The 12,198-nt window shown below is 53.5% G+C and overlaps 6 protein-coding genes across 9 annotated transcripts; all 6 read left to right on the top strand.

The window, feature by feature from the left end:
* Positions 1–77: 77 nt before the first annotated feature.
* On the top strand, positions 78–1,062 carry KVP17_003252 (uncharacterized protein; the record flags this gene model as incomplete). Of its 2 annotated transcripts, XM_068520322.1 has the most annotated exons (2): positions 78–944; positions 973–1,062. In XM_068520322.1, the coding sequence occupies 2 exons, from the start codon at positions 78–80 to the stop codon at positions 1,060–1,062; spliced, it is 957 nt and encodes a 318-aa protein (XP_068372272.1). The 2 variants fall into 2 exon arrangements, with proteins under 2 accessions (XP_068372272.1, XP_068372273.1); XM_068520323.1 differs by having other exon boundaries at positions 78–1,034.
* A 248-nt stretch (positions 1,063–1,310) lies between these two features.
* Positions 1,311–5,618, top strand: KVP17_003254 (uncharacterized protein; the record flags this gene model as incomplete). The annotated part of the gene is made up of 1 exon (XM_068520327.1): positions 1,311–5,618. The coding sequence occupies one exon, from the start codon at positions 1,311–1,313 to the stop codon at positions 5,616–5,618; it is 4,308 nt and encodes a 1,435-aa protein (XP_068372277.1).
* Positions 5,619–5,910: 292 nt separating this feature from the next.
* KVP17_003251 (uncharacterized protein) lies at positions 5,911–7,137 on the top strand (the record flags this gene model as incomplete). The annotated part of the gene is made up of 1 exon (XM_068520321.1): positions 5,911–7,137. The coding sequence occupies one exon, from the start codon at positions 5,911–5,913 to the stop codon at positions 7,135–7,137; it is 1,227 nt and encodes a 408-aa protein (XP_068372271.1).
* A 41-nt stretch (positions 7,138–7,178) lies between these two features.
* On the top strand, positions 7,179–8,237 carry KVP17_003250 (uncharacterized protein; the record flags this gene model as incomplete). Its single annotated transcript, XM_068520320.1, has 1 exon — positions 7,179–8,237. The coding sequence occupies one exon, from the start codon at positions 7,179–7,181 to the stop codon at positions 8,235–8,237; it is 1,059 nt and encodes a 352-aa protein (XP_068372270.1).
* A 153-nt stretch (positions 8,238–8,390) lies between these two features.
* On the top strand, positions 8,391–10,914 carry KVP17_003253 (uncharacterized protein; the record flags this gene model as incomplete). Of its 3 annotated transcripts, XM_068520324.1 has the most annotated exons (2): positions 8,391–9,509; positions 9,535–10,905. In XM_068520324.1, coding segments are annotated over 2 exons (2,490 nt in total), but the record flags the coding sequence as incomplete, so codon positions are not given. The 3 variants fall into 3 exon arrangements, with proteins under 3 accessions (XP_068372274.1, XP_068372276.1, XP_068372275.1); XM_068520326.1 differs by lacking the exon at positions 9,535–10,905 and having other exon boundaries at positions 8,445–9,518; XM_068520325.1 differs by lacking the exon at positions 8,391–9,509 and having other exon boundaries at positions 9,550–10,914.
* Positions 10,915–11,316: 402 nt separating this feature from the next.
* Positions 11,317–11,562, top strand: KVP17_003249 (uncharacterized protein; the record flags this gene model as incomplete). The annotated part of the gene is made up of 1 exon (XM_068520319.1): positions 11,317–11,562. One exon carries the CDS (start codon positions 11,317–11,319, stop codon positions 11,560–11,562), a length of 246 nt encoding a protein of 81 aa, XP_068372269.1.
* Between the last annotated feature and the right edge of the window lie 636 nt (positions 11,563–12,198).

Genomic DNA, 12,198 nt, shown 5'->3' with positions numbered 1-12,198 from the left:
GAGACCCCAGAGATCACTACAGGGAGCACGAGAAAGACTACGCCAGAGAGTCGCTTTACTACGGTAGGGAGGACGCTATGCACAAGTACTATGGTAGAGAGCCTGGCAGAGAGGTGCAGTACAGAGAACCCGAACCTGAGTACGGGCGAATTGCGTATCCTCCGAGGGACTATAGGGAAGAGTACCAGGCCCGAGACTACTACGACGAAAGGCCGGCATCTGAGGATGTCTTCAGCAGGAAAATCTACGTCGGAAATTTGCGTCATCAGATAGATGTGGGCATGCTAAAGACTCACTTTGGCAACTTCGGTGAAATAGAGAATGCCGAGGTAATGTCCTCTAAGTTCACAGGCGTCTCCAGAGGTTTCGGATTCGTCGTCTTTAGAGGAACGGCGGCCATGGAACGAGTATTAGCCCGGGAGCATATAGTGGATGGACTGCGACTGGAAGTGAAACGAGCTTTTCCTAAGGGAGATAGACCACCATCGCCTGCGCGTTCCGCTCCTGTTAAGGTTGTAGAGCCACCACGATACTATCCCCGAAATGACCAGCACTCGTTCTACTACTCGCCCGCTAGAGAGCCCGCCCGTGATCTACCAAGGGATCTACCGAGGGATCTACCGAGGGACCTACCAGTCCCTGACCGTCCACGCGAATCCCGCGAATCTCGTGACGATCGGCACTACTCGGGACAGAGCAGAGCCTACCCCAGCAAGGAGCGCGCGCGCAGCTCTATCTGGGCTGAGTGCGAAGAGCCCGGTAAACTCTGGGTGGGAACTTTCCAGGAGAAACCTGACGAAGATCAGGTCAGAGCTTACTTCTCGAAATATGGGGAGGTCGCTGATATGGTAATTCTCGAGAGTCGCAACTTCGGGTTTGTTGTTTTCAGGAGACCTCGTGATGCGGAAGATGCGATTGGAAAACATCCAGAATTTGGGAGGAAGGTGAGTGTTAGGGAAGGACACAATGCAGTTCGAGGCCAAGGTAGCGTTAGCCCGAGGCCTGCCGAAGGAGACAGAGGCGTACATGCGTAGCGGGCGGGCTAAGCCGTACGACTACTAATGGTGACAATCTTTGCACTGTGTTCACTTCACTCAAATAGGTTGATGTAGCAAAAATTAAAGACATTGATGTCGTTGACATGTATTCCAACCCATTTCATCGTCTGAGACCACCTGCCGGTTCTACCGCAGGACGTGACGTCGTCGGTGAAGTACCACACGCCTCCTAACTGCGGCTTGTGGGCCATGAATCACCCCACACGAGATTCTAACGAGAAACAGTGAATCTCATTCCCTCACTTGCCTCATATGATCTCCTCTGACAAGCAGATGCGCCATGCATTCAAGAGTGTTTTCGGGGATGCACCTACTATCTACGTGGAAGCACCTGGTAGGGTGAACATTATCGGCGAACATGTCGACCACCAGCACTATCCTGTGTTCCCGTGCGCCATCAATCACAAGATCTCATGTGTTGGAGGCCTCGCCACCGAGGGTCCGGTGCTCACCATACATCACACTGATAACTCTTTCGCGCCTCTGATCTTGAATTCTTGGAAGGATGCTAGTATTGATCGTGAAGCTCGTCACTGGTACAACTACGTTCTCTCAGGTCTATTCGGGCTAGTTGAGTTTCGTATCACACACGACAGCAACAAGTGTGGCAAGACGATCGACCACGCTCTCGGATTCAACACCCCTGTCGTGACCGACGCGCTCTTGGCGTCTCTGCCGCGAATGAACCTTGTTTTCGCCGGGAATGTTCCTGTGGCCGCTGGAGTGTCCTCGTCCTCCGCGCTAATCGTCGCCTCGACCACAGCAATGTGGGGGCTTTGGAGTCTGTTCGATAAGCCTCTGGATGATGTGAACATTCCCAAGGAACTCATCGCTAGGATCTGTACCGAGGCTGAGAGGCACGTTGGTGTCTGCTCTGGAGGCATGGACCAGGCCAGCATTTGCCTTTCCAAGCAAGGAAAGGCGCTGAAGATTGACTTCGCACCTTTGACTTACGAGGCGCAGGAGCTGCCGCGGGGATGCTCTTTGGTGGTGATGAACACATGCCGCGTTTCTGCAAAGGCCGCATCGGCACCTTTTCATTATAACAAGCGCGTGTTTGAGCTCGCCGTGGCTTCTCACATACTCATGAAGCAGGGTGCAGAGAAATTCGGGCTGCCGCTGCCAGAGAATTTCGAGGAGCCCTCATTTCAGCCGAAACTCAAGGACGTTCAGCTTTTCCTCAAGCTCTCGAAGCTGGAGATGGTGGAGCTGTGCAAGGAGCTGTTGGTTACAAAGCCCTGGTCGCATGCTGACGTCGATGCATCGTTTCCTCAGGTAAAGAAGGATGAGCTACTGTCTCATGTCGGGGGTGACGTGTGGGAGAAGAATGACACCTTCTACGTATGCAATAGAGCAGTGCACGTCTTCGAGGAGGCCTCACGTGTGGATGAGACGGCAGCGCTATGCGCTTCTACATCTCTGGAGAACTCTGAAAAGGCTGTTGAACTTGGGAAGCTCATGGACGCGTCTCATTTCTCCTTAAAGTCCCAGTTCGACTGCTCATGTGATGAGCTCGACGCTGCTACGGATCTGGCTCGATCTGTGGAGGGATGCTACGGCTCCCGTCTCACAGGTGCTGGCTGGGGGGGCTGCTGCGTCAGCCTGGTTGAATCCTCGATGGTGCCTTCATTCATGAACACTATGATGAGAGGGTACCTTGTGGAGACTTTGAAGAAGGAGGATGCGGAATTAGCTACCGGTCAGACACCGGTCACGAAGATTCCACGTGATTTCCAGAACATGGATAGCGTGTCGCTAGAGAGCTTCGGGAATGTTTTGTTCGAAGTTTCGCCTGCTGATGGCGTCAGCATGAAATTTAGGCGAGTGGCTCCTCAGGATGACGACGAAACCATCTATGACGCCACCAAGAATCTGCTTTCTGTCAATGACCGCCTCTCTGCGCTCTTCCAGCCCAAGACCGTTGGTGTCATCGGAGCTACGCAGCGACCTGGCGCTGTAGGATACACTGTGATGCGAAACCTGCTTGCGGCCAATGAGGTGAAGGGGTACCAATTTACCGTTTACCCCATCAACGCGACGAGGCCGAGTGTTTGTGGAATTCAGACCTACAAGTCTGTTAGGGAGGTACCTGCCAGACTGGATATGGTTATCGTTATTACGCCTGCGAAAGTTCTGCCCAGCATTACTGAAGATTGCGGACGCGCAGGTGTAAGGACTATGGTTATCATTACTGCCGGGTTCAAGGAGGTTGGTGTTGAGGGCAAGGTTTTGGAGGATGCTGTGATTGCAACGGCGAAGAAGTTCAACATTAGGGTGGTGGGGCCCAATTGCTTGGGCGTGATGGCTCCGAATCACGGGCTCAACGGCACATTCGCAGCGACCAACGCTCTGTCGGGGTCTCTCGCGTTCATCTCCCAATCAGGAGCGATGTGTACCGCAGCCTTGGACTGGTCTATGCATGAACGAGTCGGGTTCTCTGCCTTCGTGTCGCTTGGAAACATGGCAGATGTCAACTGGGGTGATATGATCAACTACCTCGGCAAGGATAGCAAGACGAAGGCGATTCTGATGTACATGGAGACCATTGGTGATGTGCGTAGCTTCCTCTCCGCAGCGAAGACCGTGTCCCAACACAAGCCCATCATCGTTCTGAAGGCTGGGAAGTCTGACGAGGCCGCTGCAGCTGCGGCGTCACATACCGGTTCTCTTGCTGGTTCCCACGACGCATTCCTAGCCGCCATGAAACGTGCCGGAGTGCTCTGCGTCGACCGCATTGAGGAGCTGTTCAATTGTGCACTCCTCTTGGACAAGCAACCAAGGCCTCTCGGCCCTCGTCTCATGATCATCACCAATGCTGGCGGCCCAGGTGTACTTGCCACAGATGCTACGGTGGCCTCTGGAGGTGAGTTGTCAGTGCTGGAGCCGGAAATCGTGGAGGAGCTGGATACTTTCCTTCCTTCGGCCTGGTCTCGAGCTAACCCCGTAGATGTTTTGGGAGACGCGGGCGCTGAGGCCTACAGACACAGTTTAGAGGTGGCTATGAAGTCGAAGAGCTGCGATGGCGTTCTCGTTGTTCTGTCGCCACAATCGGTAACAGAACCGTTCGGCACTGCTGAGAGTCTTGTCGCCGCCGTGGAGAAAATGAAGCTGGAGGGCACTCACAGCAAGCCAATTCTGGCATCGTGGATGGGTGGTCTATCAGTTCTGGAGGGGTTCCAATACCTAAACCGACATGGAGTTCCAGCCTTCAGTCAACCCGACTCTGCTGCTAAGACGTTTTGCCAGGTCTGGTCCCAGACTAGGTCTTGGCAGACTGTGAACTCCCAGGTTGATATTTCCCTCAATCCTCTCACCACCGGAGATGACGGCGTTACGGCGAAGCTCATCCTCCGTGAAGCCTACGACCAGGGTCGCGAGATCCTCTCCGAGCAGGAGTCCAAGGAAGTCTTGAAGTCGTATGGCGTGCCTATTGCGGACACAATAGTTTGCGAGACGGCAGAGGCTGCAGCTGCTGCTGGAGAGCTTGTCCGGTTCCCCTGCGTGCTGAAACTGCACTCTAAGACTATTACCCACAAGTCCGACGTTGGCGGCGTGCTACTGAACGTTAAGGATGCAAAGGGGTGTTTGGAGGGATTCGAGACCATTAAGGCTAACTGCGCGCATCACGCGAGTGCTGAGGACTTCGAAGGAGTCACTGTACAGCCTATGCTCGACTTGGCTGCGGGTATTGAGCTGTTACTTGGAGCCATTACGGACAACCAATTCGGTCCCATGGTTGTTTTCGGGTTCGGTGGCTGTATGGTCGAGATCTTCAAAGATACCTCGTCCGCTATCCCCCCACTAAACAGCACTACAGCCCTCTTGTTGGTGGAGGCTACGAAGATTTCGAAGGCGCTGAAGGGAGTGGGCAATGCGCGCTTCCCGGGATGCGACATGAACGAGATCGTCACCACCTTGGTCGCCTTCTCAAAGATGGTAGTGGACTGCTTCCACCTCGTAAGTGAGCTGGAGATCAACCCGCTCCTGGCTCTCTCCGATAGAGTGGTTGCCCTGGATGCCCGAATTGTAATGCGCAAGAAGGATGACCCCTGCCCTACGCTTGCAGTTCTGCCGTACCCTTCGCAATTCGTCCGTAACCTAAGCCTCGGCGATGTGCAGGTGGAGGTTCGTCCTGTGGGAACAGCAGACATCGATCGCATGCGGGTGTTCGTTAACCAACTGGCCGAGGACGGCATCACGCTGCTCCCAGGCGAAGTCTCTAACGATTTACTGACGTCATTTGTCAACGCGGACTATGCCTCGCAAGTCAGTCTTCTCTGTCTGGAGAACGAAATCATTGTCGGCTGCCTTAGGATGACTCGTATGAGCAAGAAGACGGTTAACGCCTATTACGCTGTGCTGCCTGCGCATCGCAACCGCGGGGTGGGCTCGGCTTTGCACCGTGTGGGAGTGGAAGTGGCCCATCACTACGGATACCAGACAGGAGAATCTGTCGTCAAGTCCAACGACTCGTATCTCAAGAACAAGCTCCAGACGCTGGGCTGGTCGTTGGTTCGAGTTCTGCACGCTGATGTTGAGCTCTGGAGGGCTCAACTGTGAGATGTGCTGTATGCAATGCCACTTGATTTAAATTGCTTGATGCAATGCCACTTGATTTAAATTGATTCAATTCAGATGCCTTGCATCGTAATGCCTCACCACATCGAATTGATTCAAATCAGTTGATGCCTCGTGAGTTGCAGTCTCATCTGCATGATGATACCCACCCACAGGTCACGCAAACTCAAGTCTCATTGCACACATCAACTGACGCTGCAGATGGACTATGATATACGATACGACCCACCATTTAGAGATACGTTTGAAGTTTTTCAGATTATTAGAGGATATTATGCGAGTTTGGGCTCGCGTGATCGGAGAGGCTGACGCCCTGGTGTTGCTGGGCTTGCTGGGAACGAGCCCGTCAGAGAATTTCCTCTCGCCCAGCAGCCTCTACAATCTGAGGACGGAGCACAAGGTTGTGCTCCAGCCTCAAGGCGTGACATTGCCGAAGTCCGTGGTGGATTTGGTGGCGGCTCACAACGCCAAGGTAGTGACTCTGGGGGTCCAATCCGCTGATAAGCTACGTCCCTTGCTGGAGGGGACAACTCTGAAGGAATGTGACAAAATACGAGTAACCCGGACCACTGCTGGACCTATCGCCAAATCCTTCCAGGTTGAAGACGACGACGACGACGAAACCAGGAACTTTGCTCACGCAGAATGGACGGCGGTGACAGGAGATCTGGATGGTCCGTTGCTGACGTGCTGGGGACCAGCGGTCCTAGTGCAGGATCAGAGTAAATCCGTGAGAATCACCTTCCTTCAAGATGATGGGGGAACGGATCTTCTCGATGTCAACAATCACAGGGGTCCTCTCACCTTTCCCCAATTGCTGGATCTCGCAGAGCAGTTGTCTATCGGACTACAGCGGCTCAGAACTCGAGGCGTGATCCATGACGATTTGAAGCCGGAAAACATCGTTACTAATGTGGATGGCGTCTTCCGTATCATCGACTTCAACTTGGCTAGAAGCGCTGACTGGAAGCTGACTGGGCGTACACAAGGAACGCCCGAGTATGCCGCCCCCGAGAAGCTCTCCGCCGCCCATGAGAATGCTCGCTTCTCCTGTTTTGAGTCTGACGTCTGGAGTGCCGCTATGACGCTGGGTGCACTGGCTGCGAACGAGGTGTCTGACCTGAACCGTCACGCCTGGAAGGAGCCCAAACGGTGGCCCGAGTGGAGCTGGAGTGTGTGTGCGTGCGTTCACCGTGGCTTACTCGCGAACAAGTGGCCAAGTGGTAAGTCAGTGGCCATCTCACAATTCGTGGGGATGTTGAGAGACATGCTGCGTCTGGACCCCCGCAAAAGGATCCCGCCTGAGGAAATCATGGCGCGGGTCCAGGAGATCAGGAGCAACTTTAAGAGAAGTGGTGAGCCGGTTGTGCTAGTCGCTCCCCTGTGGGACTCGCAAGTACAGTTCGAGACGATTCCCGGCTACCACAGTCTCAAGCGTGAAGTTTCCACATCCTTGATGTCATTGGACCTCACAGGAGATCGTAATGAGGCCTTATTGTAACCGCATACTTATGACCAGTCATAATTTACAGTTTTTCCGTAATGCGCGTAGTTTTTGCTCATCCGCCGTGTTCTGCACAAAGGTGTGGGCTGTTTGCTTCCCTCAACTGGCTTCTCGCAGACGCACCTGATGTGCATACCCTCCGCACGCAAGAAAAGCGTGTCGTGCTTGCTAACGACGCCGTCTTGACTCCTACTCTGCGGACCCTTGCCAAAAGCGCCAATGCGACGCTGACAACGGCACCTGTGAACTCTCACAAGTTGCACGGCCTCCTTCACGGGACCCTCCTGCCATCAAAGGACGAACTGAAAGTCGTTCGTAGCCCCTGCGGAGCAATTGCAAAGACATACCCTCTGGAACACCAAAGAACTTTGGAGGCTGTTGAGTCCGAGTGGACCGTCCCGTCACTCACCAAGGAAAGTCGACTCATCGTGCCCTGGGGATCTGCCCTGCTTACTAAGACCGCTAGAGGCGTGGAGTTCACCCTGCTTCAAGATGACGGCGGTGCTGATGTTGTGGATATTGAGATGACACACCTGTTAAACCACAACAACGAACCCCATTTAGGCAGGATAGTCACTTTGGTGGAGGACGTTGCAAGAGGCCTCAAGGAGTTGCATGCAATGGGCTTCATTCATGAAGACATCAAGCCGGAGAATCTGGTATACAGTCAAGAGGCTGGGTACCGTATTATAGACTTCGACATGGCCAGCCGTGCTGGCTCTGGAGGTCGCTGTAATCTACGGACTCGTGGTACAATGCTGTACCTCGCGCCTGAAAAACGGTTGCGGCTGCCGTTCTCTTGCTTCGCGTCGGATGTATGGTCCCTCGGCATGACGGCGGCGTCGCTGCTGGATAATGATACCCTCGACGTTTGCATCGATGGTATTGACTTCAGCTCCACCACCAGAATACTCGCAAAGATACGTGAGTACCTACAGGGCACATCTTATACTCCGGCGGCACAGGGCGGCATCATAAGGTTGTTGGGCACGATGCTGCGAGTGGACCCCAGTGAAAGAATTACACCGGATCAGATACTGTTGTTTATCAAAAGTTTACGGCGGCACCTTCCAGAGTTAGGCGAGGAGTCTGAGTGAGGAGATGACTTCTTTTCGCAACGACATCCCGATTTGCCAAGCCTCTGCCGCTGAAGTCTGCTTCCACAGGCATTCAAGTTCCGTCTCAACATTCGATTCTGAAACCCAACTTTGTACTGACGTTACAGCATTTTGTGTAATTCCTACTCAAGTATGGGTCGATTTCAGACTTCAACCTTTGATGGCCTTCATCTGCCAGATCCAGACATGTTCTGCTTACGCACGCAGGAAAAGCTCGTACTTGTGGCGGAGGACGTGACAATATCGCCGGCGGTGGAGAAACTTGCAGAAGTGTGCCTTGCGGGGTTGCTTCCCGTTCCTCTGGACTCTCACAAGTTGCACGGCCTCCTTCACGGGACCCTCCTGCCATCAAAGGACGAACTGAAAGTCGTTCGTAGCCCCTGCGGAGCAATTGCAAAGACATACCCTCTGGAACACAAAAGAACTCTGGAGGCTGTTAAGTCCGAGTGGAGCGTCCCGTCACTCACCAAGGAAAGTCGACTCATCGTGCCCTGGGGATCTGCCCTGCTTACTAAGACCGCTAGAGGCGTGGAGTTCACCCTGCTTCAAGATGACGGCGGTGCTGACATTGTGGATATTGAGATGACACACCTGTTAAACCACAACAACGAACCCCATTTAGGCAGGATAGTCACTCTGGTGGAGGACGTTGCAAAAGGCCTGAAGGAGTTGCATGCAATGGGCTTCATTCATGAAGACATCAAGCCGGAGAATCTGGTGTTCAGTCAAGAGGCTGGGTACCGTATTATAGACTTTGACATGGCCAGCCGTGCTGGCTGCCTCGTTTCGCGAGCTGGTACCGCCACCTATACCGCACCGGAGAAACGTCTTGCGTCGTTTTCGTGCTTCGGATCCGATGTCTGGTCATTAGGATTCACAGCTGCTGTGTTGGTGGATCCGGACACGGCTATGGTTCCAGCGTCGCGAAGAGCGGTGCCGGAGCTGCCAGATTCGGTATGCGGACTCGTGTGGGAGAAGCTTACGCCCTGTCACGGGCCGGGGTCGGCACAGGTGGCGGCTTCCCAGTTCGTTCGTATGTTGAGAGACATGCTGCGGTTGAATCCATTGGAGAGGATCACACCTGACGAGATTATTACCCGAGTTCTAGAGATTAGGAGTAATCTTCAGGAATCTTCAGCCACATTCCGCTGTATGGCGGCCCCCATGTGGCGACGAAGTCTTTCACTCGAGAGACTTCCAAACTACGAGATGGTTCGAGAAGTGCTAAAAAGCACTGTCAATGCTGAACCGGTCTCATGATTGCTGCTACATACAGCAAAATTCCGTCATAATGAGGCTCATTCCAAAGGATGTCGATGTCGCACATAAGAGCGGAGCGGCCTCGTGCCTACTAGGGTCGTACGCCTGGCTAAGCAGTTCATCACCCGACTTAACTCAGTTCCGTACTGAAGAGAAAGTTGTACTCCAAGCAACCGACGTGGATGCTGGGCTGACAACCCATCTAACTCCATTCTCCACTGGGAAGGTGGATCGCGTGGACGTTACATCCAAGAGACTTCTTGATCTGTTCAACGGTTATTTGCCGCCCATAACGCGGAGTGAGTCGTCCTGCATGACTCTGACGGCCAGCACTTGCGGAAAATATGTCACCCGAATCATCGACGTCAGTGAAGATTATGGGTTAAAGCGTGCTGAACGCGAATGGACCCTCCCCTCCACACTGACAGGACCACTACTGCTGAGCTGGGGAACGTCCATCGTCACCGAGGCCGACGGCAAGGCGCAAGTGACGTTCCTGCAGGACCATGGCGGCTCGGACCTTGTAGAATTCACCAACAGATACCTGAACGGCGATACACCGAAACTGGATGTGACCCTCGATATTCTGGAGTCGTTGTGTAACGGTCTTGTGAAGCTTCGTGAGCTTGGTATCGTTCACGAGGATATCAAGCCAGAGAACGTCACGTGCATGGAGGGTGACTACATGTGCTTCCGACTCATTGACTATGATACCTCTCGTCGTATCAGAGAGAGCAACGAGGCCCCAGGCGGAACTCTCGCGTTCGCGGCCCCAGAGAAGCTCTGTTCTCCTCAGTTCTCGTGCTACGCCTCTGATATATGGAGTGTCGCACTGACAGCGGCCGTAACCCTCGACACTCGCCTTGAAGCCCCTATAGAGGATGCCGTCCGTAATGGAAATGTAGATGACGTCCCTGAGATCGTATGCTCCCACCTCGACAGTAGGCTGGAGGAGCAACGTTTGGCAGGTCAGGGTGTTGTTGTGGATCAGATCATCAAGATGATAGCCGACATGCTGCATTTAGATCCGCGGTGTCGACCTGAACCAGCCAAGGTGATACAGCAGTGTCAAGAGGTCCGATGGAACTTCCAGCGACCGGAGGAGGCAGCACCATTCTATTGCGATGTCTGGGACGGGTTCCTGCCGTGTAACATACTTGACTACGAGCAGATCAAGCAGGAGTTGGATCAGGCGACCGCAGTGGATGAGGCAGCAGTGGATAAGGCAGCAGTGGATAAGGCAGCAGTGGATAAGGCAGCAGTGGATAAGGCAGCAGCGGAGAAGGCAGCAGCGGATAAGGCAGCGGCGGATGAGGCAGCCTCACAAAAACCTGACCACAAGAAGCACAGGTCTTTCTTTAAGATTCCAAGGGTTCGCCTCTGCAATGTGAGCTGATGAATTGTGCAGCCGACAAAAAACAAATTGTGATCGTGTGGGAGAACGTAAAAGCAGGGAAGTACCCCTCCTGCTGAGCTTAGGCCAAAAGGATGTCGGAAAGGATGTCGGTGTCGCACAGCCGTGCCTACTGGGGTCGTATGCCGGGCTGAGTAGTTATCACCCAACTTAACTCAGTTCCGTACTGAAGACAAAGTTGTACCCCAAACTACCGACGTGTATGCTGGGCTGACAACCCATCTAACTCCATTCCACACTGGAAGGACCCCTACTGCTGAGCTGGGGAACGTCCACCGTCACCGAGGCCGACGGCGAGGCGCAACTGGCCTTCCTGCAGGACTATGGCGGCATGGACCTCAATGAATTCACCAACAGATACTGAAGCCAGAGAACGTCAAGTGCATGGAGAAGGACTACTGCTTCCGTGTCATCGACAGCAACGAGGCCCCAGGCGGAACTCTCGCGTTCTCGGCCCCAGAGAAGCTCTGTTCTCCTCACTTCTTGTGCTACGCCTCTGATACATGGAGTGTCGCGTTGACAGCGGCTGTAACCCTCGACAGTCGCATTGAACCCTCCAACCCTCCTGCGCTGTGCATGAAGAAAGCTCTACTGCTAGCTGTCAGGCTTCGACTTCCGCACACCTTTTGACAGCGGCTTTCCTGCCGCCACCTGCTCTCGGAGTGAAGTGACACATACCAGTTAGTAGGCAGGGCGACGCTAGTGTTGCAGACACATCTTCACATTCTTGTGGTTGAAAAACATTCCGGCGGTTCCACTGTAGCCACTGTCGGTCACAACCAACTCCTCCATTTGTAATAAAATGTACCACTCAGTCAACAGACTGCTCCACGCGACGGTTTGCTTTTGTTTCGAACCTTCAGCCGCATTGTGCAGCAGTTCGAAATCAGGTAAGGAAATGGGGATCAATCGAGGGTGTGTTCGATTTTTGTGTCAGATAGAAATATACCAAGTCCCTTGGCCATGTCGATGCACCTATGTGTGGCGATGACTTCTGCCGGATTGCGAACGTCCTGACTGTTGTTGAGCTTCGACGTTTTATCACCGGTACGATAGTGGACGGCGAAAAGCCCATTCTTCAGTTTCGGGACGATAACTTCTGCCAATCGTTCGAATTTGAGCTGTGACTCCTTTTCGGAGAACAAGTTCTGCGATTCTAGGCGAAGTAATCTTAGGAGAGCCTGTGCTAGCGAAACACCTTCGTCAAAGGATCGAGTCCAAGGACTTAGACGCAACACCTCGGAAATACCAGAGCACAGAGGGGTA

The sequence above is a fragment of a genome (assembly GCF_019968985.1).
Source record: "MAG: Porospora cf. gigantea B chromosome Unknown PgB_NODE_700_length_12198_cov_131.567, whole genome shotgun sequence".
NCBI lineage: Eukaryota > Apicomplexa > Conoidasida > Eugregarinorida > Porosporidae > Porospora > Porospora cf. gigantea B.
Note: the sequence above shows the minus strand (reverse complement) of the source record. Positions and strands in the feature narration are given on the sequence as shown.